The 23,963-nt window shown below is 41.5% G+C and overlaps 1 protein-coding gene across 7 annotated transcripts in view; it reads left to right on the forward strand.

The window, feature by feature from the left end:
• Positions 1 to 23,963, forward strand: part of CCSER2 (coiled-coil serine rich protein 2) — a 141,971-nt gene that overhangs the window by 99,635 nt on the left and 18,373 nt on the right. For 4 of the 7 annotated variants that reach the window (XM_030569851.1, XM_030569852.1, XM_030569856.1 and 1 more), the window contains one exon: positions 3,981 to 4,079. In XM_030569851.1, coding sequence (XP_030425711.1) covers positions 3,981 to 4,079 — 99 coding nt within the window. Of the gene's footprint in view, positions 1 to 3,980; positions 4,080 to 11,646; positions 11,772 to 22,056; positions 22,142 to 23,963 lie in introns of those variants that run through there. The other 3 variants (XM_030569853.1, XM_030569854.1, XM_030569855.1) reach the window with 2 other exon arrangements.

Below are 23,963 nucleotides of genomic sequence, written 5' to 3' on the forward strand. Positions count from 1 at the left end.
GCACCAACGGGGGTCCTGGTCCCTAGCACTCATGGCGCCCCCAGACTGACCCCCCCGCCCCCCAAGCACCCATGGCCCTCCGCCCAAGTTTTAGTCAGGGTAGGTATTTTTAGTAAAAGTCATGGACAGGTCATGGGCCCCTGAATTTTTGTTTATGTCCTGTGACCTGTCCATGACTTTTACTAAAAATATCAGTGACTAAAACCTAGCCTTATTTATTATTTATGGCTTGGTGCAGGATGGAGGATAAACAGGATGGTAATGGATGATAACCCTGATTAATAATACACACAGCTTAAATAAAGAAAATTTAAAAAATGATTGGCCAAGTAATTGTTAAATAATTTTTCCACTAATATTGGAATTGAAAAATGCCTCACTAAACTAACAAGAGTATTTGTTATATGCATGACTGAAGTTACAGAAAGTGAATATAGCTGTAACTGTTCTCTGAGGCTTTTTTAAAGCAATGAACAAGTGTAACAGTAAAATGAAAAATTATGTTCTTTCCCCACATAGATTTACTAAAGTGCATATTAAGACAACCACTAATTTTTAATCTTAGGTCATCAGTGCAGTTAATGGCTCCTAAGTAGGCAGTAAATACAACCTCGTTAATGATTTAAAAAAAAAGTACTACTCCCTATTAAAATTCAGTACATGTATTTTTTTTTTTTTTTTACTGCTGTTCTGGGCTAATTCTGGATTATGCTTTGCCTGTCACTGCAGCACAGATTGCCAGGTTATAGCAATTATCTTGTTTTACACAGCTCTTATTGTTGGGCGGTGAGGGGGGATCCCTATAGGTTTGGATGCTATTTGCTTAAATAATTAATCAGCTGTTTGATCCCCTGATGAGCCTGGTTGATTTGACGTTTTTGACCGGTGCAGCTATACTTTAATAGGGGGTGGGAAGACTTTCAAGAGAGGATGAAAGTTTGGCTTTTTAGAACTTTTTTTTGAAGAGACTTCTGTGATGTGAGTAAAAAGTGAGTGAACCTCTGTCCACTCTTCAAATCCTCCATGTTCAGGCAATCAAAACACTTGCCTTGACTGAGTATAATGAGGGAGATTTTATGTTAATCATCACTTTCAGCTTTTGTTTTCGTAAGAAAAAAATAGTTCTCATTAACTGTGATAGTTCAGATCATGGATACGTTAAGGTTGACACTGGATGTCAAATTAAAAGTTTATTTAGGGATTCATAGTTTTCTGTACAAATTGCACAGCAGAAAGCTTTGTAAGCTGGCTTTATTTTTTCTGTCATGGGTGGAGATATATAAGCATTTGTCTTGTCAACCAGTGGAAGATTTTTAGCAACCCTTCCCTGTATATAAAAATCTAGCTAGGCACTGATCCATCTACCATGCTCTTATGAAAAAGATTAACAGAATTTAATATGGGGAAACTAAGTTTTTAGAGATATTTTTATAGAATTTGATGTAGAATAACATCCTTTATATTTTTAACTATCATATAAATGCAGTTCCTTGTTGAGATAAACTTAAAGTAAGGAGCGTGTGTGTGTGTTTACCAGCATGTATTTCAGATTGTTATATATGTAAAGTATGAATTTTTCCAAGCAAGTACTGATAAAATTTATACTACACTATCACACATTCTGTACGTTCCTTATATTTCAGAGGAACTTCTTTAGAAATGTTGGAGGCTTTTAAAATTGTATCAGGACTATTTGTCTTATTCCTTCACCTGCAAAGTCAGGCCGCTTAGTTACAGTAAGAACAAAACTTCAGGCTGAAGGAGAAAAATGACTAAGAACATTACAGAAACCTAATAAATACTGTAGCATTTCTGAATATATAAGTATTACAACTTTGAGGTTTGATATCATGAAACTTCACAGGGCTACATAGAAATATTTTACTTTCAGATAGTATAAAGCTCCCATTTCTAGCCATTAAGGATTTCAAGGTATTTGATCTTAAACTTGTCACCAGCCTTGTCCTCGAAGATGAAATATTAAGAACATGTCATTTTGGAGAGGGATTCTCCTTTTGAAGAGAAGGAAGAAATAATTCTGTAGCAGGTTAATTGGAGGGAGGCAAGAAATTATGTCTATTTAAAGACTTTCACAGATTTATAATGTTAGACTAAGTCCCAGATCTGGACCTTAGCATCCAAAATATGGGTGTTAGCATGAAAACCCCCAAGCTTAGTTTCCAGCTTGGACCTGGTAATTGCTGCCACCAGCCAGGAATTATACAGTGCCTAGCTCACTGTGGTCTCCCCAAAACCTTCCCTGGGGGATCCCCAGACTCAGGTGACTTGAGTCTTACAACAAAGGGAAATAACCCCCTCCCCTTGTTTCCTTGTTACTTCCTCCCAGGCTCCTCTCCCTGGACGACCCTAGGAGATTCCCTGCTTCCAGTCCTGGAAACACAAGTACCGAGAGATCTAATCTCTCTTCCTCCTCACCCAGAGGGTATGCAAAGTCAGGCTTAGTAAATCTAACACAAAGAGATTTTTCCCCTGACTTCTTCCTCCCACCAATTCCCTGGAGTCCCCACTAAAGAAAAACTCCAACAGGTCTTAAAAAGAAAGCTTTATATAAAAAAAGAAAGAAAAAGACATTAAAATAGTCTCTGTATAGGTGACAATATACAGGGTCAATTGCTTAAAGGAAAAAAATGAATAAACAGCCTTATTCAAAAAGAATACAATTTAACACATTCCAGCAACTACACACATGTAAATACAAAAGAAAACAATATAAACCTATTGTCTTACTATCCCTGTACTTACAACTTGGAAACAGAAGATTAGAAAGCCAGGGGATAGAAGGATCACTCTCAGAGCCGAGAAAAGAACAGACCAAGAACAAAGGACTCACACCCAAAACTTCCCTCCACCCAGATTTGAAAAAGTCTTGTTTCCTGATTGATCCTCTGGTCAGGTGTTTGGTTCCCTGTGTTAACCCTTTACAGGTAAAAGAACATTAACCCTTAGCTATCTGTTTATGACAGGAAGTGGTCAAAGATGCATGATGTATTGATTTATCATATGGTTCTGCAGTTTTTCACATGGATACTATCTCCATCTCTGTTTACAAATGTGTGTGTGTACCTATGCACATTGAGACTGCCCTGGCCTGTATACGTGGAATGTATTCCCTTTCTCTGAAAGGGAAATGAAAAGTTAGTTTTTTATTTTTATTTTTTCACTTTAAATCATAGAATTCCAGGTAGTACTATAACAAAGAAACAAGTACATAAAATTTAAAAAAACAGTCTTACCTACAGTTGTTAGACCTTCAAATTGTATTTACCTTCTTGCTGAGTTGTATACCTAGTTGTTACAGCAACTGAGAAACGTTGGGATGTAGACGGGAACTGTATTCTAAAGAAGAACAGATCTTATGATCGTAATTATTTGAAGATGCACTGAATATAGTGCGGTAGGGCGTATCTTCATGGGAAGTTAGTATGGGGTAAACTAGGGTGTGAATTTTAAAGTGCACTAACTATTCCACACTAACACCCCATGTAGACTGTAAAAGTACCTTTGTGCAGTTTAGCTTAGTACAATAGCAACTGAGCTAATAGAAGCTTGTACTAAACTGTATCACACTCAGGCATTTTCAGTACTCTATAAGACTGTCTACACGACATGTTAATGCAAAATAGTTAGTGTACTTTAAATTCACACCCTAGCTTACTCTGTATTAACTCCCCTGTGTAGACAGGCCTTTAGAAATTTAAGTGAACATAACCCACTTCCTCACCTAAAACCTGAACATCAATTCTAAATTATTTAAAAGAATTCTTTTGGAAAAGATTCAGTCGTGAAGGACTTTAAGTACAAGTTCCCCAACTAAAATCATTATATCACTTGACAATATACCACATAATGGTTGAACATTAAACTTGAGTCTTATTACCAAAATACCATTCACATTTTGTGTTTCATTGTAAAAAATGTGTAATATATTCATTGTTTTTTTTTCTTTGATGGGGGCTAAGGCCACTAGGTGTAACTGTCACAAAGATGGCCAAAATCCAAAAGGGACGATGTGCACATATGCTGACAAATTCACACAAACCTTCTGCAGGAGAAGTTCTGTGAGTAATACTTACATTTTCCCTCTCAAGTAAGATTTTGTGTGTTTCATTCTCTGATTCATTCTTATTTTATACCGCTCCACCATGTGCCTCTGGTCTGCTCTAAAGATTTTCCATGCTGTGTAAGACTGACCATTGCATTTTTATATCCTTGTAATTCTGCAGCAGGTATTTGACATTCTTTTCAGAGTTCAGTCTCCAATCATATCTTTTCTTTCTCCTTATTTGGGCCTTATTTTAGAGCATGTGTTTACTAATGAATAAATAAAATGAGGCAATAATAGAAAATAAGTCTTTTTAATTTTAATTACAATTTAATTCTGTTGGGCCAAGGCTTTATCTCTGATCACACATTAAAACACTTTTTAAAACAGAATGTTTATAGTACAAGATACTCTCATTTGATCATATTTCTTTGTGTTAAATTTCAGTGTCTCTGTGCTCACTTGTCCTGACAAACAGTAACAATGTATTGACCTGAACTTAATTCATGAATGTAACAGAAGTTGTCCTCTTTCTCATTTATTCCACTAGAGAGTTTAGCATCATGGGTTTTCAAATATTTAAAGGGTGGAGGTTATGGTAATAGAGAGACAATCTTCCCTCCCATGTGCAATTGCATGGATGAACCTTCTCTCACATTTCCAACTGCATTATATTTTTGAGGCAGCTGTACCAATAATTTTAGAAATGTACTTAATGTTGTGTTCTGCCATCTTAACACCCAGAAATGAGGCGCTGGCAGCACTATGTGACCAACTAGCTCTGTGAGCTGCCAGCAAATGACCCAAGGACAGGTTTGTCAATCACTGCTCTAGATAGTTCTAGTAATTTTCTTAAATGGCTCATTAACAATTACTCAGGTTTCATTATGACACCAGTGTATACAGCTTAGACACGAATCACTTTTACATTTGTAAAAGTTGTTAGGAGAATTTGGTGTAAGTTTACAAAATAAAAAAAAATTCTGAGAATTGCAATTTAGATTCCCATTACTGGGACAGAAACAACACCAATGTGCAAGCTGAGAAGCCTCTAGCAAGCCAAGAATCCTGTGGCACCTTATAGACTAACAGACATTTTGGAGCATGAGCTTTCGTGGGTGAATACCCACTTCGTCAGACGCATGTAGTGGAAATTTCCAGGGGCAGGTATATTTATATATGCAGGCAAGCTAGAGATAATGCGGTAGTTCAGTCAGGGAGGATGAGGCCCTGTTTTAGCAGTTGAAGTGTGAAAACCAAGGGAGGAGAAACTGGTTTTGTAAATGGCTCTTAGCTACTTTATCCATGCCAATGGCCACAGACAACAAAAACGTATATAAGATAAAAGTAATCAACCTAACAAAATTGAAACATGGAAAAAATGAAGCCATACAAGAGGGCTAGATTCCAACCTAATGCAGACTAGACATTTCCAAAAAACAAGTTCCCAAAGGGATAGAAATATGACACACCCAGTAAGTGGAAAAGACGGTTACTCACCTTTGTAACTGTTGTTCTTCGAGATGTGTTGCTCATATCCATTCCAAGTAGGTGTGCGCGTACCGCGTGCACGTTCGTCGGAACATTTTCTACCCTAGCAACACCTGGTGGATCGGCTGGGCGCCCCTTGGCATGGCACCGCTATGGCACCGAATATATACCCTGCCGACCCGTCCGCTCCTCAGTTCCTTCTTGCCGGCTACTCCGACAGTGGGGAAGGAGGGCGGGTTTTGGAATGGATATGAGCAACAACACATCTCGAGGAAGAACAGTTACAAAGGTGAGTAATCGTCTTTTCTTCTTCGAGTGCTTGCTCATATCCATTCCGAGTAGGTGAATCCCAAGTCTTATGTAGGCAGTGGGGTCGGAGTGAGAAACTGCAGAATGCAAAACTGCTAAGCCGAAGGCTGCATCATCTCTGGACTGCTGCACCAGGGCATAATGGGAAGTGAAGGTGTGTACTGAAGACCACGTAGCTGCTCGACATATCTCCTGAATAGGTTCTTGAGCTAAGAAGGCGGCCGACGAGGCCTGGGCCCTGGTGGAATGTACAGTAATATGACCCGGAGAGGTATGAGCTAGCTCGTAGCAAGTGCGAATGCACACAGTTACCCAGGACGAAATCCTCTGAGTGGAGACGGGCTGACCTTTCATCCGGTCCGCCACTGCAACAAAGAGTTGGGGTGTTTTGCAGAAGGGCCTTGTACGGTCAGTATAGAAGGCAAGCGCCCTACGGATGTCTAGCGAATGTAACTGCTGCTCCCTATGAGATATATGAGGTTTGGGAAAGAAGACCGGTAGGAATATGTCCTGGTTGAGATGAAAAGTTGAGACTACTTTGGGGAGGAATGCCGGATGTGGGCGTAGCTGCACCTTGTCCTTGTGGAACACCATGTATGGCGGGTCCACCATCAGAGCCCGAAGCTCAGAGACTTTCCTAGCCAATGTAATGGCTACAAGGAAGGCTGTTTTCCATGATAAATATAGGAGTGAGCAGGTTATGTGCAACGCTAGTTCTTGAGATGACCAGAGGCTTTGCGTGCGATGATGGCCTAGGTGTGCCCCCCAGCCGAGAGACGACGCATCCATCGTTAGGGAAACTGAGGGCTATCTCGGTTGGAACGGCATCCCTGCATACACCAGGGAAGGTGTTAGCCACCAGCTGAGGGAGCCTAAGATGCTCTGAGGAACGGTGACGATCATGTCTATAGCATCCCTGCCCGGGCGGTAAACTAAGGCAAGCCAGGTTTGAAGGGAACGCAGATGTAGTTTGGTATGCTTGGTTACAAAAGTGCACGCGGCCATGTGACCGAGAAGGCTGAGGCAGGTGTGGGCCGAGGTCATCGGAAACGTTTGGAGGCTTTCTATGACTGAAACTAGTGCCTGAAACCAGGGTAGTGGAAGGCAGGCTGTTGTGAGTGGGGAGTCTAGAATGGCCCTGATGAATTCTATTCTTTGAGTGGGCACTAGAGTAGACTTCTCTAGATTGATCATCGGGCCCAACTGCTGGAATAGGTCCATGACGATAGCAGCATGCCTGGTGACTTCAACCTCGGAGGTCCCGCGAATAAGCCAGTCGTCTAGGTAAGGAAAAACGTGTATATGACGACGGCGGAGGAAGGCGGCCACTACAGCCACGCACTTTGTAAAGACACGTGGGGCGGTAGAGAGAACAAAAGGGAGGACCGCAAATTGAAAACGTTGGTTGCGCACCATAAATCATAGGTACTGTCTGTGCGGAGGGTAAATGGCGATGTGAAAGTATGCGTCCTTCATGTCGAGAGCAGCGTACCAGTCTCCGGGATCCAAGGATGGGATGATGGTCCCCAGGGACACCATGCGGAACTTCAACCTCCTCAGAAAGACGTTGAGATCGTGTAGGTCCAGGATGGGTCGGAGACCCCCTTTCACCTTGGGGATTAGGAAATATCGGGAGTAAAACTCCTTGCCCCTGAACTCCTCCGGTACCTCCTCTATAGCTTCCTTTTGCCAGAGGAATTGCTCGTGAGAGGGGTCCCTGAAGAGGGACGGGGAGGGAGGGTAGGAGGGAGGGGGCGAAATAAATTGGAGGTGGTATCCAAACTCCACTGTGCATAGGACCCAATGGTCTGAGGTTGTTTGGGCCCACGAAGGGAGGAAGGAGGAAAGGCAGTTGGAAAACTGAAGAGAATCTTGGGGAAGGACTGGTGCTCTGCTCTCGGGCGCACCTTCAAATGTTCAGTTTTGGTCCCTCTGATGGTTTGGTGGGACCGTAATTCTGGCCCCTTTGGGAACCTGATTGCCGTCTGTGGCTCCCAGGACCACGCCTCCTGTTAAAGTCTTGTGGTGGTCTGGGCGGGGGGTAAGGGCATTGAGGCTGGGTGCGGAAGGACCTCCGTTGGGTTTGCGGAGTATGCATCCCGAGGGAACGCATAATGACACGATTGTCTTTGAGACTCTGGAGTCTAGGGTCCGTTTTCTCAGAGAAAAGGCCCTGTCCATCAAAAGGGAGGTCCTGAATAGTGTGGTGCAGTTCAGCAGGTAGGCCTGATACCTGAAACCACGATATTCTCCGCATTGTAATCCCCAAGGCCACGGTTCTGGCCGCCAAATCAGCAGTGTCGAGTGAGACCTGCAGAGAAGTCCGTGCCACTTTCTTCCCTTCCTCCAGAAGGGCTTGGAATTCCGGGTGGGAGTCCTGAGGGACCAGTTCAGCGAACTTAGCCACCGATTGCCAGGTATTATAATTATACCTGCTGAGCAGAGCCTGTTGCTTAGCCACCCGTAGTTGGAGGCCTCCGGCGGAGTAAACTTTTCACCCCAGTAAATCCATCCTTCTAGTCTCCCGTGACTTTGGAGCAGGGGCTTGCTGGTCATGGCGCGCTCTCTCGTTCACAGATTGAACGACCAGAGAGCATGGAGGAGGATGGGTATATAAGTATTCATACCCTTGAGAGGGTACCGTGTATTTCCTTTCCACGCCTCTGGCCGTGGGAGGGATAGACACCGAGGATTGCCAAATGGTGTCTGCTTTGGCCTGGATGGAACGGATGAATGGCAGAGCCACACGAGTTGGGGCATCTGCCGATAGTATGTCTATGACCGGGTCTTCCACCTCCGGGACCTCCTCCACCTGAAGGTTGATGTTTAAGGCGACTCGCCGGAGAAGGTTCTGGTGGGCTCGAAGGTCGATCGGGGGCGGGCCCGATGTAGAAGTACCGGCTACTGCCTCATCTGGCAAAGAGGATGACGACAGACCTGGCACAGTTGGCTCGTTGAGTGACTCCTCTTCTGGAGGAGCATTAGGGTCCTGGAACATCTGAGGATCCGGCGCAAGAGCCGAGTCGTCCGTACCTGCTGGAGGAGGGCGGCTAACAGTGGCCTCTGGTGCTCAATGTTCCGACAAGGCAGAAAGAGATGGAACCGTGGGTTCGCCTTGGGCCTGGTGATATGCCCAAGGCGTCCAGAAGGACCACTGAGGCGCTTGTTCCGTGCCCTGAGGCTCCTGGAGAACACAGCTCTGCATTTCTGAATCTCCATATACAACGCCATCAGTGTGCGAAGACTCAGATGGGTGCCATGATGGCCATGGCGGAGCAGAGTGCACATGAGGAGGAGCCCTGTGCGTAGAGTATCGAATGTCATGCCTCACAGGAGAGTGGTACTGGGAGTCATACTGGTGCCGAGAGGTTGACTGGGACCTGCGACCAGCGCGGTGCCGGGAGGTCGACCGAGATCGTGAAGCTCTATGGTGGGAGTGGCTGCGGCGCGAACGGTGCTGGGAGCTGGACCACCGTCTGGAGTATCGGTCCGGAGAGTGGGATCTTGACCGGTGCCGAGAAGGAGATCGGTACCGGGACTGCAAGCGATGTCGAGATCGGGACCGGTGGCAAGATCGGAAGCGCTGGTGAGACCTCGATCTCGAGTGGTGCCTGCCTGCAGTGTCGATGGAAGGTGGCCTGACTAAGGCAGGCTTGCCTGCTGACGCAATAACCCACACCGGCAGTGCCGGGGGTTGGGGCAGGGTGGGCTCCATTAGGGCAATGAGTTCCCTCGCCGTCGAAAAGGTCTCTGGCGTGGTGGGAACAATAAGCTCGACTTCGGCGTGTGCCAGGGAGCTGTCATGCACCGGACTCGACAGCTCTTGCCTGGCTGGAATCAACGGTGCCGAGATTGCCGTGCCGTGGCAGTTGTTGGTGCCAGGTGACTCGGTTTCGGCTGCTTCTCAGACTGCGGTGTAGATATTGGAGCCGCAGGAGCTTTGGCCTTTTTGGCACGCGAGGAGAGGGAGCAGTGCTGGGCTGGTTTCTGGGCTGGTGACGGGGCATCTTGGCGGTGCTGGTGCTCTCCGGTGCTGATGAGGCACTTCTCCCCAGCGCAGACTGTGCGGCGCTCGGTGCCGAAGATGGAGGAGTGAGGGCCGTTTCCATTAGGAGCTGCTTTAGACGAAAGTCCCGCTCCTTTTTTGTCCGCGGCTTGAAAGACTTGCAAATCCGGCACTTATCTGTCAGATGAGATTCCCCCAGGCACTTTAGGCAGGAGTCGTGGGGGTCTCCCATTGGCATCAGCCGCCGGCCGGGCGAGCACGGTTTGAAGCCCGGTGAACCAGGCATGGGCCTGGGCACCAGGAGAGGGGAAGGGGCTCATCCCCAACCCTCTGAACTATATACACTAACTAGATTTACAAAGGTTATTAAAAGTGTTAACTTCAACTATAAAACTATATACACAATAGTACTAGAAAAAATGAATAGCTAGGGAAGTGGAGGTCAGCTAAGCCGCGCTCCACTGTTCCAATGACCGACATGGGCGGTAAGAAGGAACTGAGGAGCAGACGGGTCGGCAGGGGTATATATTCGGTGCCATAGCGGCGCCACGCCAGGGGGCGCCCAGCCTACCCACCGGGTGTTGCTAGGGTAGAAAATCTTCCAACGAACTGTGGGCACTGTTATCTAGAAGGATCCAAGCTCTTGCACCAGAAGCTCATTTATTCCAAGAGTGGGGATCCATATTAACAGTCATTTCAATGAGCCCCACTCCTATAGGAAGTAACCATTTTCAATGATCCTACATCTCAAATGTCATAATATAATCTTGCAGGTAAAGAATCTATAATCTAATGATTTTGAAAAACAAAAAGTGAGTTATGTATATTTTTTTTTATTTGATGCATGTTTAGTAGGAACATTGATGAGACTTTAATAGCACAGACAAATCAGTAATATAGTGTGAGAGTTGGCTCAGACACTGTATATATCCTTAATCAATATGAATGACTGCATATTAGGGCAAAATGCAGTGGTTTCTCCTTTATAACAACGTCTCCATAATTAACTGCTGGGCCTAGAACTGCATTTATAGTCTAATTTTCGCCTATTGCCTAAATTAAACTCTAAAGGTAATATTAATATTCAGGATCTGAGGAGTGAGCCCAGAAGCCAAGGGAAATGTTGTGCAATACTCTGTGTTTTAAAGACAGGCTGTCAACTTGAATTTCTTGGAAACTTTTTTAAAATTCCAGTTTTAATCAAATATGAATTAAATAGGATGTTCTATTTTTTAAAGAATATTTCTCTCTAGACATAAAATAATAAACAGTAGTATAAGTTTGAGCTCCCCTCTTGATATTTATAAGAATCTTAACAGGAAGAGGGAAAACTGACAAGGGAAAAATGAAAATGGCTATTCACAACATGTTGTCAAATAGTCAAAGTAAGCCAGAAAAAGTTTTCTTGCTAACTTTCAGTGTTTGTAATCTTGCTGTTACTTGTAACTATTGGGCAGAAAACATTTAGACAGAAAAGATCATTTCCGTCTGATGTACAACACAATTATACGTTTTGATGATGGCACTGCCTGTCTTTCTCTATAATGAAACAGAAATTGGCACAATGATTATAGGGCCGACTATGGCATTCCTTATAAGAGAGGTGTTAACCTTGATGTCCTGGCCAAATTCCAGTTTGGGTAATTACGTTCTGTTTACCTATATTCTCTGTAATTTCAGTTGATGGGGTTCTTCTTGTCTTGATGTATTGCTTAACACACATCAGCACTACATAGGATACATTCTACAGTCTGTCATGGAGAATTTTGCATTTCAGTTGTGGATGAAGTGGTTCCTGTGAATGACTTTTACTTCTGAAGGAAAGGCCCTTTAAAACTGAAGGATATTCGCCAAGTGGAACTCTGTGTTGTCAAAGAGAGCGTGAAGAAAGATGTGACTAGATCTTGGCACTAATGGGCTGATGTGGCTGGCCCTGGGCCAGCTGCTCAGGTGTCTCACAGCCAGCTGCACAGGCTGCCGCAGCTGTGGAGGTCACGCAAAGTCACAGAATCCGTGTCTTCCGTGACTTCTCTGACAGAATCGCAGCCTTAATTACAGCAATTGGAAGTGAAGAGAGCAAGTACCTTTGGTCCTTGGTGAGATGGATGGTCACCAGCCGAAGTTTCACAGATAATTCATGGTTCTTGGACCACATTATGGGTGCCACTCTGTTAAAATATTAACTAACAATAGCACAGCACCCTGTGGCTTTTGGTTTGTAATTGGAAAACACTGACTGAATTTTGCCTTTTAGTTTAATTTTCTGATGTATATAATGAATGAAAAGGCAAAGCAGGGGGAAAAAAAACAGATTTAACTAATACTAAATACTTTTGTACTAAATTTGTCTACATATATTGATGGCCTGGTTATCAGTCCAAAGCTAAGTAATTTGATATCCTCTGATGAATCCTTTGTTACAGTTATCCTGTATAGCTTTGATTTTCAAGGGAGCCCAGTGGAGTTAAGCACCATTTGTTTATTGTGAAAATCAGCCTATGGTCCTTATGCACCATTCACATTTTACCATCCACTTTACCTGTAATTTTCTTGTTTTCGTGACTCAAATTCTAATTCCTAACAAAGTTGGTTTTTAAATTTTTAATTTTGGGGGAATCTATGTAGGCCCATATTAGCTTAGCAATAAAATGTTCTTTACTTTCTATGTTTGTCCTTGGAACCAAATAGGAGACAGATAAGCTATACAAATAGACATGGCCACAGTAAGTACTAGGGCACTATTTCACTGAAATTTAATTTGTTTTTTTTTTGACCCCCTCATTTTAGATAAGTCAGTTCAAAATAAATGTTCTCAGTCCATTTCCTCGTCCTCCCCTCACATTGTAACCCAAGTACAAAACCCACATTTTTAAAGCTTGTGTTTTATTGCATTGGAATGATTTGCTAAACAGTGGCTGTATCAAGCTACAATGGAAGATGTGCGTGCAAAACTTTTTTAGCTTGATTTCACAGTGACAGCAATTTTATAATCCCTCTGTTAATATGAATATTTGTGTACTCCCTTGCATGGCTTCTTTGAATTATAAATATAGAAGTATTGGCATAAAATCACAATTGAGCTGGAACCAAATTATATAAAATGTCACTTGCAAAAGAAAGAGACAATAAGCTGTATTTTCATGATGGGGGAATACAATAAAAAGAAATGGCATTAGAGACCATAATAAAATATATTTTCTCACCACAAAACAATGCAGTTTTTTAATAACTTCTTTTGCTTTATTAACTTTCATATTCAGCCTGAAATAATAGCCTTAAATGCATGATGCTTGCTTCCTGGAATTCAAATTCAGTACTGCTAAATCTGGTATTAATTGTGAAATGTTGTGAATATTTACCAAATACCGTTTTTGCAAATGGACTATATTTTGCAGATCAGAGTGAAATTTGAATATCCTGTAGCAAAAGTATAATTCCACTGGACACTTTAATTCTCAAATCCTTAATGTTGTCAAATACGAAGGTCAGAGAGCTCCTTCTGTCAGTGTACGTTGACTTTTAAAATTGTAATACTGATTTATAAATCCTGGCAACTCCAGTAGTCATGTGTCACAACAGCTCCTATAGAGCAGTGTTTCCCAAACTTGGAATGCTGCTTCTGTAGCGAAAGACCCTGGCGAGCCAAGCCGGATTGTTTACCTGCCCTGGCCGCAGGTCCAGCTGATCGTGGCTCCCACTGGCCTTGGTTCGCTGCTCCAGACCAATGGGAGATGCTGTCTGTCCCTCGGCCCGCACCGCTTCCAGCAGCTCCCTTTGGCCTGGAGCAGCAAACCGTGGCCGGTGGGAGCCACGATTGGCCAGACCTGCCGATAGGGCAGGTAAAAAAAACAAACTGGCCCGGCCCAGGGGCTTTCCCTACACAAGCAGCATCCCAAGTTTGGGAAACACTGCTATAGAGTAAGTATTAATCTGAAATCATAATCACAGTCCCTAGCAATATTTCAGGAAATAGAACTTAAATATCAAACACTTAATTAGTGTAGAGGATCTCAAAGTGTAGGTGTAAGAATAAAATAATAAAAGGGATAAATAAAAGAATAAACTATACTAGCAGTGGTGGTAATGCTGCAGCTCCCTGTTTTAAAGTACTGTATAACTGAATTCTAATTTAACAAGGAACTGCTAAATAACTTTGTTTTTACATTGTCTTCAGTAACTACATTTTTAGGGTTAATTTAAGATGGTTTATACTTCAGTGCACTTCCACTTTTTTTTTCTTTGGTAAGTGGATGTGTGCTCTGATTTAAACAAACTCCTTTTTAAAAAAGTGGTGACCATTACCATGGCCATTTCACTATAGCATATCTGTTTCCATTAGCACGTTAGGGATCATCACTGTTTGTGCCGGGCTTATTCACTTAAGATCTCTACTAAAAGACACTTTTAGAAACCAAATTTAGTTCTTCTGTTTTCTAAGTCAAGTGCACAATCAATTTCAAGGTTTGTAGTTTTAAATTTATTCTTTTCACCTCTAACTCATTCATAAGGCATAAAGACTTGAAATACTTTTTCTTTAAAATAGTTAAGGACTGAGATATCACTATTTAAAAAGCAGTTAGTGTGCCTGCCTGGTCACTTTCATGATTTTTATTACACATATTTTGCATTCATGGTATATAGGGTACTGATTGTATAGCATATTATATTACAAATGTAGGCCCCAATTCACGCAGTAGACCATAATTGCTTAGAGAGAACCATTACTATCTGTATTATATCGATAATCCATAGAATAAAGCCTTCCACATATTCATTGATGCAGTAGATCATGGTAGCTCCTTAAGGAGTCACTATGATCTCCTGTATCTTATCCACTTGTTCCATTAATCTTTGTCTTTTAAGGCTATCATTTAAGTAGTAAAACAAAACCCTAGAAATACTCGATCGTAAGCCAGTTCATATATAAGCCGACCCCCTCCCCTCCCCCCCTCTCCCCATGGATAAGTAAAAATGGAAAATAAGACGACCCTATAATTCAGGGATTAGCAAACTTTGGCTCCCAGGACATGAGGATAAGCTACTGGTGGGCCAAGATGGTTTGTTTACCTCGAGAGTCCACAAGCACGGAGGTAAACCTAAGTAAACAAAATGTCCCGATGCGCCAGTTGCTTACCCTGATGGGCCAGGACAGCAACTGGTGGGGAAATTTTTTGAGGGGGAGAAGCTGGGGGTCAGGGGAATAACCCCTGTGACCACCTCCAAATGACCTCACCCCTAGCTCGGGACCCCCACACTCTCCCCATCCCATTCCTTCCCACCTTATCTGGGGAGGATGTCTCTGGCCTGGCTGGAGCTGCTCCGGCAGGCTGGGCAGCGCAGCCGCAGCCTGCTCCGGCGGGCCAGACCGGGTGGCATGGCCACAGTGTGTTCCAGCAGGCTGGACTGGGCGGCATGGCTGCAGCGTGCCCCGCCTCTTCCCTTCTGGCTGTGCTGCCTCTCCTTGCTCCTTCTGTTGGGGGGAGAGGCTGTGTCCCACCTCTCCCTGTCTACACCCATACATAAGCCGACCCCCTTCTCTGGTGCTTCCCTTTTTTACTAAAAAAAAATTTGGCTTATGAACGAGTATATACAGTAATTCATAGGAAGTTATGCTTAATATTAAAAGGCTTGATGTTAATACACAAGATAGAAATATATTGGAAGCTAGACTTCTGCTGTCTTCAAATTGCTACCACAAGCCTAGATACTGCAGCAGATGTGATATATAATGTAAGAGCACTGGCTGTTATGAATCTTGGTGCATCTAGGCACAACAAAGGAAAGTTTTATATTTTTAGTCTTGTGCATGTTTGAAGACTTTTGTATTTGATGTTAGCTACCATAATTAAAAACTGTGGTTGGGGTAATGGCCAATAACTTCAATGTAGTTTGATCTCTGGTTATTAAAGATACATGGGCTGCTCCATGTCCTGGCATAATTTCAGGATAGTTCATAACTTCAAAAAACTATCAGGGGAGGTTACCACTGGAGGTATGAAATCTCCTTACCTATCATTTATTTTACAACAATAATGGAAAAAAAAGCAAACATTTTACATGCCTCAAGGAAGTGGGCAAGTAGAATTTTGCGAGGCTGGTTTATAATGAACTTTGTGCTTGGGAGTCAGGGCAAGGTAACTTTCTGTTGAAAGTAGCAAAAGGTATTCAGTCCCTGAGAACAAATACAAAAATTAATTTTACAGTTTGTTTACCTTTTTAAAAAAGTGTTCAGCACTTGACTTATAAAAGTTCAAACTTACTAGAAATACTTTGATTAAATATATTGGTCTCTACCCACTGCGTGCATTGATTCAAGACACTGTGGTCTGACTGTCTGTAATATTAAACAGCTACAGAATTTTAAAAACCTATTCGTTAAATCACTTTAAAAATCTGTTGATGACAAATTGTTTGACTTGTATTTATGAGGACAGTTGTATGTACTTCCTAAGAAACAGAAAAAATAAATTTGCTAATGATTTAATCTGTGTACGATTATCACTCATGGGTCTCAGCTTCTTGGCATAAGACTGATGGAAGGAACTCTTCTAGCTCTCAAGTATTTTTTTTTTCTATTCTGAAGCCGTAGATGGGGAAGAGTAGAAGCTACTTCCCCAACTTGCAGCCATGTGCCTCCCTCTGCCAAGCATAAATTCACCCTTCTAAACTTTTTCATCAGTCCCTTGTTGATTCTTGCTGGCAAATAAAGTCTTGATAGGAACAAGCACAACATTGGCTATTGCTCCAATTCTCCTCTAGATCCTAGCTGAGGTATCCTATCCTTTATCTGTTCCAACTTTGCCTTCTACTCAGGTCTGGTTCAGATTTCTACGTCTCCTGAAGTCTTTGAATTAGTTGTCTCAGCATACCTCTGCGATATCTTGGTGCCTGCTGTTTGGGTTGGCATCTGGATCTTTTCTGGGGCGGGGGAGAGACGGACACTTTTTAGTATGATTTAAGGCAGCATTAAAGCTGAGTGTATTGGTACTTGCTCTGCTGCTTTGGCACTGAACTTCTGTTTTGTAGCTCAGCGTAAGCACTGAATTAAGACATATCTTTATGCTCAACATTGGTTTCTCTGGTTGTCTGTTATTTCCCTTGTTGCATCACTTCCTTATACTTCTATTAGTTATGGTGTCCAAAGAAGATTGACTACTTGGCAGTTTCAAATCTTGTTCGTGAATCAGAACAATGTTTAGAACAGAATTGTGTATGTTGCATGTCTGCCTCTGAGTCAGTTGCAATGTGCAGGAGTGCCCAGTGCATGTGCAGATGTCATCCCCAGCACTTCAGAAATGTGGAGAGTCCTTCAAGCCCTCCTTAGGCAACTCATGGAGCCCACTGTAACTGTAGACCAAGGCCATCCTGGAGTGCTTTGAAGGATAAGCTCTCAAAGCTAAAGGCCATTCAGCACCATGATGCAATGCCAGTGCTACCTGTATCAGTGCAGGCTCTGCCTCCTTGCTAAGCTAAGAAGGGAGGCTGCCTCCTGAAGCATCTTGCATCTCCACCAAGCAGGTGCTCCTGGATGTTTGGCACTAATTATTATATGAGGTGGGGACTCTGTGGAGCTCACTGGGTTAGGAGACACATAGGGGGTCAGTTGCTCCCTGATATTCTTGAAGGCCCTGATTCCAGGCAGCCCAGTATTGGTACATCTGTATTTCCCCTCCTGTATTCACGTGCTTGAAACAGAGATGGGGATATATGGATATTGCTATATCCTTGGAAATCAGTCAGTAACTTCTGTTCCTTTGAGATTACCAAACAGTTGAAGTTCCTAAGTATTCTTCTTGCCCTGTATTAGCAGGCATATGTTCTCTTGAAGCACTCAAGTACTTTTTTTGCTTTGAAGCTGAGGCTCATTACTGAGACTTGGCACTCATGTGCAGGAAGTTCTGCCCTTGACACCTTTACCCCGACATCTCTTGCTCAAGGGGCTCCGACACAGCCAGTATCCATGCTGCATAAAGCTTCCTTAAGAAGCTCTGGTCCTCATCCCTATCCTATCAGCTATTCCAGTCCCTTGAGTGAGGAAAGGCTAAGCATCAGGGTAGTGACTATATAATTTGAGTGTGCATGAGCTGCAGGACTCTGCAGACACTGAGTGAATGTTCACATGGAAGAGTCACAGTTGTGACTCTGCAAGAGAGGATCCTAACTTTCCCTAGCTCTTTGCCAAAAACAGCTGACTTTCAGTTAATATTGGTCCAGAAGTGTACAAGGGGCCTGACTGAGAATTATATGGCCCAAGAATTGCCATTCAAGAGTGTTGCCTTGCCCTTACACCTTGTTTTTGACTTGTGAGGATGTGGCAAATCCCTTACAGCTTACCCTATCTCGTAAGCAGTCAAGACCAAGCTCTTATGTGAAAAGTAGGGATGAAGCTAGCAGCATCTTTGGGGAGGATTCCCACAGGCCCACTCCCTTCAACTGAGGCTACGTCTTCACTACCCACCGTATCGGCGGGTAGCAATCGATTTCTCAGGGATCGATATATCGCGTCTCATCTAGACACGATATATCGATCCCTGAATGAGCTCCTATCGATCCTGGAACTCCACCAACCCGAACGGCGGTAGCGGAGTCGACGTGGGGAGCCGCAGACATCGATCCCGCTCCATGAGGACGGTAGGTAATTCGATCTAAAAGAAATTCGACTTCAGCTATGTTATTCACGTAGCTGAAGTTGCGTATCTTAGATCGATTTCCCCCCGTAGTGTAGACTAGCCCTTAGAGTGTGTAGGTTTCTTTGTTTCATACCTTTTTGCTTTTTTCTGAGACTTATCTTTTATCTTACAATGATTACATTGAATTGCCTTTTCTTTCTGGATGTTTCTGCTACCATGCAATCAATGAACGTATCTGGGACGTTTGGAGAACAGCATTTTACTCAGCAGGGAGAGGAACATGACAGCCTGTAGGGCATTCGGTTTATACTCTATCTGCTATGACTGCTCTGAAACCTTGAGCTACAGTAGCTTAAGTTTCACCAGTCTCACACAAAGGCTCTGTGATCTGGGAAAATCCATAAAACATGTTTAGAGAAGCTAAGGTAAGTGATGTTTCCATTTTTCTTTTTCAGTGTGGCATGCTTGTTTTAAGAAATTGTTTATAATGAGGTAATTCTGCTTGGGCTAAACCCTGGGACATGGATTGCCAGCCCGTATGTGACTTTTTTGCATATTTAATGGGGCACTGCCAGACTAAGTTATTATTTTGGAAAATCTGCTGTAATACAAATAGAAATGTTTATCAGCAGCTTTTTTTGATCTTTTCTGCTCCCTGTTCTATGCTGCCTGGGGCATTGTCGTCTTAGCAGATGTTCTTTGTTTCTGTTCTTTTTTTTTTTTCCACCCTCCAGTGAATTATTATGTAGATAGTATGGCTAAGTAGTTGTCTGCTGAAACATCTTAGTTGTAAACACTATTGTTAAAAAGCAAAATTCCTCTCCCATTAGCTATTGAAATACTCACTTCACAACTTCTGTCTTGACAATGTCCCCTTAAAATATCATCTTTGCTATTTTCCATCTTTATTTAAAATTGTACGATTGGTGTATACAATATAATGTATAAATTCATTAAAATGACATTAGAAAACAGCAAGATATATTTACTTACACTAAAATAAATGTTGTGACATTTGGAGTTAGTAGACTGTCCCGTCTCATGAGATTAAGCACATATTACCCAAAAATAAACCTTTAGCATAACAACACCCAGCGGGCTTTTTCTCAGAGCAAGATTAATATCCTGTTTGTCACACTAAGATGTTTTAAATAACCACTTCCAGCAGATGACCAAAAATATGAAGGTAAATAACTCAAAACAGGAAATCTTTATAGTAGAGGTCCAGATCTAAAATAGACTAGCTGTAACTCCAACTGTTGTGCCTTAGTCAAATCATTTAACGTTTCTTCTTTAGTTTTTCCATTTGTGAAATAGGGATTAATAATAATTACCTGCCCTACAAAACTGAACAATTCATTTTTATAAAGTATTAGGTTAGTGCTAAAAATTCCTACAGAGGCTCAGTTCACTTTTAAACCTGTTAACCGCACACAAACAGCTGAGCTTAATTTCTCGTGGAGAAATTGGGGCCCCAAAATCTTCCCAACTCTATATTAAATGAGTTATTTCTTTCAAGTTAGTTAAATTTGGATGTTTCTCCCTTCCTCCACCAATATCAAAGATCCTCACAAGGCCAGCCCTGTCAACAGTGTTAAGATTATAGTCACCATGGACAGGAGTCAGTGAAAATTTGTTTCATGAGCCTACCTATGTGAAGCAGCTAGGGTGGGCTCTGAACTGTGTATTTACGTGGTCTTTTTCCTACTGATTGTAGAAAATGTTTCATTCTTTTGCATGCAGCTGTTGGACATCATGTTTTAACATTGTAATTTTTCTGTCATTGATTGTACCTTGTTTATGTGAATATTTTTCTCATTCCAACATCAGTGAATACGGTCCATATTGTGCTGATAACATTGCTGGACCTCCAGCAAGCAGAATTTGCCATCATATAACAGTCTACTCCTTGGCCAAAGCATGTGTGGGCCTTAATGACCACTTATGGAAGGCTCCATAAATATTTACATACTCAGTGTGTCTAGCTATGGCCTTGTAAGTTAAAATGTGTTTGATCAGTTCTTAGATACTTTTATCTCATCAGTTTCTGAATACTCAGGCAGCACCTCTTGAAAAATAATCTACAGTCTGATGTCAGACCCTAAAGATGCTGTTGTTGGTAAATTCTAAATTGATCAAACACGTGTGGTAATATCACAATACTTTTCAACCTGCAGCTTTTTGACATTCTTATAATGAAATTTGAATAGCAATAAGTGAAATTAATGAGACTGTCAAAATGTTTCTTGACCTTTTGATCATCATCTTCATAATTAGACTATCATTGGACTAAATAAAGAAGAGTATTTTTGTAGAAATATCTTTAGAGAGAGGCCTCGTACTGCAACAGTTCAAAAATTGGAGAGAATTTCAGGGGAAAAATCATCTGTTCCTTGAGACATTCTGGAAATCAGTTTTCTTCTTTCTGGTATATAAATTTTATTTCCAGTTTCATAATCTTGTATCCATTGTCTGTTAGTAAAAGCTGCCAGTTCATAGTGGTGAGTCTTCTCGAAGTCTTAACACTAATGTCTCCATACTACACAATCTGTGAAAACAAAAGTTTTAAGCTTTAATTTTATACATAGTTGATGGAAAATTACTTTGGTTTGTGGGATGAGGTAGGAAGCCTGGATTATTTCATGACTTGAGAGAGAGAGAAATTCCAGTTTGGATGGATTTCTTTTAAAGGTAAGATTGTGGAGAAAATGCTGAGCTTCATTAAAAAAAAAAAAAAGTTTGTCATAGGAGACTGTCACTAGCATATCATCTAGGTCCACAAAGAACTTGAATTGAAATGCAGCTGTAAATGTTATTGATGTATGCCAGATAAATAACCATCTAGGGAATGATAGGTAGAACAAATCTTGCATTTTCAGAGAACATTTAAAGATAGCTTTATATATTTATGTTGTGACATTACGATCCGGTAATGAAGGGTTCAGGCAAGGCATAAAGACACTGGCAAACTTCACTCATGCCCTTTCACATTCAGTAAAAACTGTTCATACCCAGATCTGAAGGATGCAGATTAAAACCCACAGTTAAGTCAGAAAACCTTCTCTCCATTAGTACATTTCTTGCAAGCTAACGCTCATATGTCTTTACAATTAAAATAGTTGAACAGACTTATTGTGACTTACATCGAGGTGCTTTAAAATAGAACTTTTTGTCTATAAATGTTATAAGAAAAAACTATTCTTTCCTTGTCTTGTCTGAGCTGGGGCTATTTTCAGCATAAAATTAACTCCTAAAACCATGTTACACAAAATGTATACCTGTATATATATTTTAAATTTTCTAAACCACAGGATCACTGATACGCTGTCATACAGGGAGAAAGTAAGGAATCTACCTAGTCTAGTGAGTGAATCATAACTTGTCTAGGTTAGCTAATGGTTTTAGTAATTTGTGGTGGTAAGTTTAACAAAAGAGAAGAATTGTAAATGACAATAATATTGCTTTTATTAGAAAAAGGACCAGTGTGGCTTTTTGGTATCTTATTTTCCCCTGTTCTCTTTTTTTATTATACCTTTTCCCCCTCTCTTTCTGCACAGGGTGGGTATTCTGCTCCCTCCTTCTCTCCCTGGCAGGGCTCATTCCAGGGCATCCCTCGGACTGTTCCACCGCAACGCAGACAGAGTGAGTCTGTACATCTCACTCATTTCCCTCACTGTGTTCCAGTAGAAACTTTCCCTTTGCACGCACTGTTGATCATGTAGTGTCCTTCTTTCCCAGCAGAAATTTACAGGCATATGCGACAGTCTGTGGCCTAACCTAAGTGCTTCCTGCAGTCACTGGCAGCTACAAGTTAAAGCTTTATAGAAGTTATTCAAAGCTGATTTAATATATTTGTTCTTAAGACCAACCTGAATAAGCCCTTCTTTCAAATCTTGTCTAACATATATATCTTGCCTCCTGTATTCCTTTCCTTTCTATGGTTGTGTCACGCTGTCCTGTTTGTGTGTGGTCTTTCACTCATAAACTCTGCATGTGTCCATACTCGGATGTATACATGTATGCAATGTGTACCTTAGTAAAATCTTGGTGAGAAAAGCAGGGTCATTCTCACAGTAACCCAAGAGAGGGCTTTTTATAATTTTTTAAGATGGCTTTTTTGAAACTAATATTTTTCTCTAAAATGTTTGTTGTGTAAAGACATCTGACGGGCTGTGAATGGATGTTCCAAACCATGCATGATTTACTAATGTTGCTTTTGTGCTAGCTACTGCTTGAGCTAAAGTACAAGCTAAAATTGTTCTATTGCCTTGAATCTGGAATACAAAAAACAAAACTGATGATTTTCAACTGTGTGCTTACATAGATAATAGAAAAATGGTAAGTCTTTTTGAGCTTCAGTATTTTGAATGATCTTCTGGATATGGCAAAAGAAATATAACCAGTTACTAAGGATTGCACTTTATTGATACAAATTTACTATAATTTGCAAATTACAGTGAGTTTGATGTTCAGCTATACCCAAGAATGTGTTTGGATCCGAAATACAGTAAACAAATATATATAGTTATTAACACAAATTAATGTTTAAATTTCTGTGAAATTTAAAAGTAAATTACATCCTGGAAAACTATTAAATCTAAATTAAACATCTACTGAAATAATTGTAAAAAAAGTTCACAAGGAAAATCTTATGACATTAATATATTTTAAAGAAATGTAAAATACTATTTTGACATTTTTGTGAAAAATACTCATTTAAACAATTCAGCATGAATAAAGGTTAAGTTCTTCATAACAGATCTTCTCCAGGTGCTAGTCAGATCTGTTTTCTCATATTTTTCTTGTGTAATTTAGTGTTCACAGAAGGTTTCAAGTTTGCTAATGGCAGTAGGCTGAAATGTTCTATTCACAGGTGTAGCACAAGCAGTAGCAGTGCACGATTCTTGTACTGCCCCACCAATGTGTCAGCCAGAGTCTGCAGGGATCACTTGTAGGAGTGAGGGGATGGATCTGACTCCATGTATTCAGTTCACAATGCTTCTGAGCATACCAACGAGGAAGTCAAGTTCTGTGAATGGTGACTTTTAAAGTGCCAGGCACTCACGCATTAGGAACTGGACTAAAACTATCAGCTACTCATACTTATCATTTAACTAGTGATGAAAAGCTCTGTATTCCATTACCTGTTCTCTGTGCAATTCAGCCCCATATATTTTCTCCTTTAACATTAGCACAGGGTTTTTGGTTTTTTGTTTTTTTTAACAAAATCAGTAATGCTGTATGAAGCTGCCCTAAAAGAATCAATTTTGTATGTGCTTTGATCTTAGGCTACATGCTCTGTCGTTACATGTGAATACATTGCTGCTTGCTTTCTGCAAAGACAACAGATGAAAGTCAGTAATAGACTAGTTAGGATGAAGGGTAATAGGCATATTATTCAGAAAGATAAATCTGTTTTCTATAATTGTTTGGGTGCTCGTGGCTTTGTTGCTGCAAGTCTTAC

This window comes from Gopherus evgoodei, chromosome 7, assembly GCF_007399415.2.
Source record: "Gopherus evgoodei ecotype Sinaloan lineage chromosome 7, rGopEvg1_v1.p, whole genome shotgun sequence".
Taxonomy (NCBI): Eukaryota; Metazoa; Chordata; order Testudines; family Testudinidae; genus Gopherus; species Gopherus evgoodei.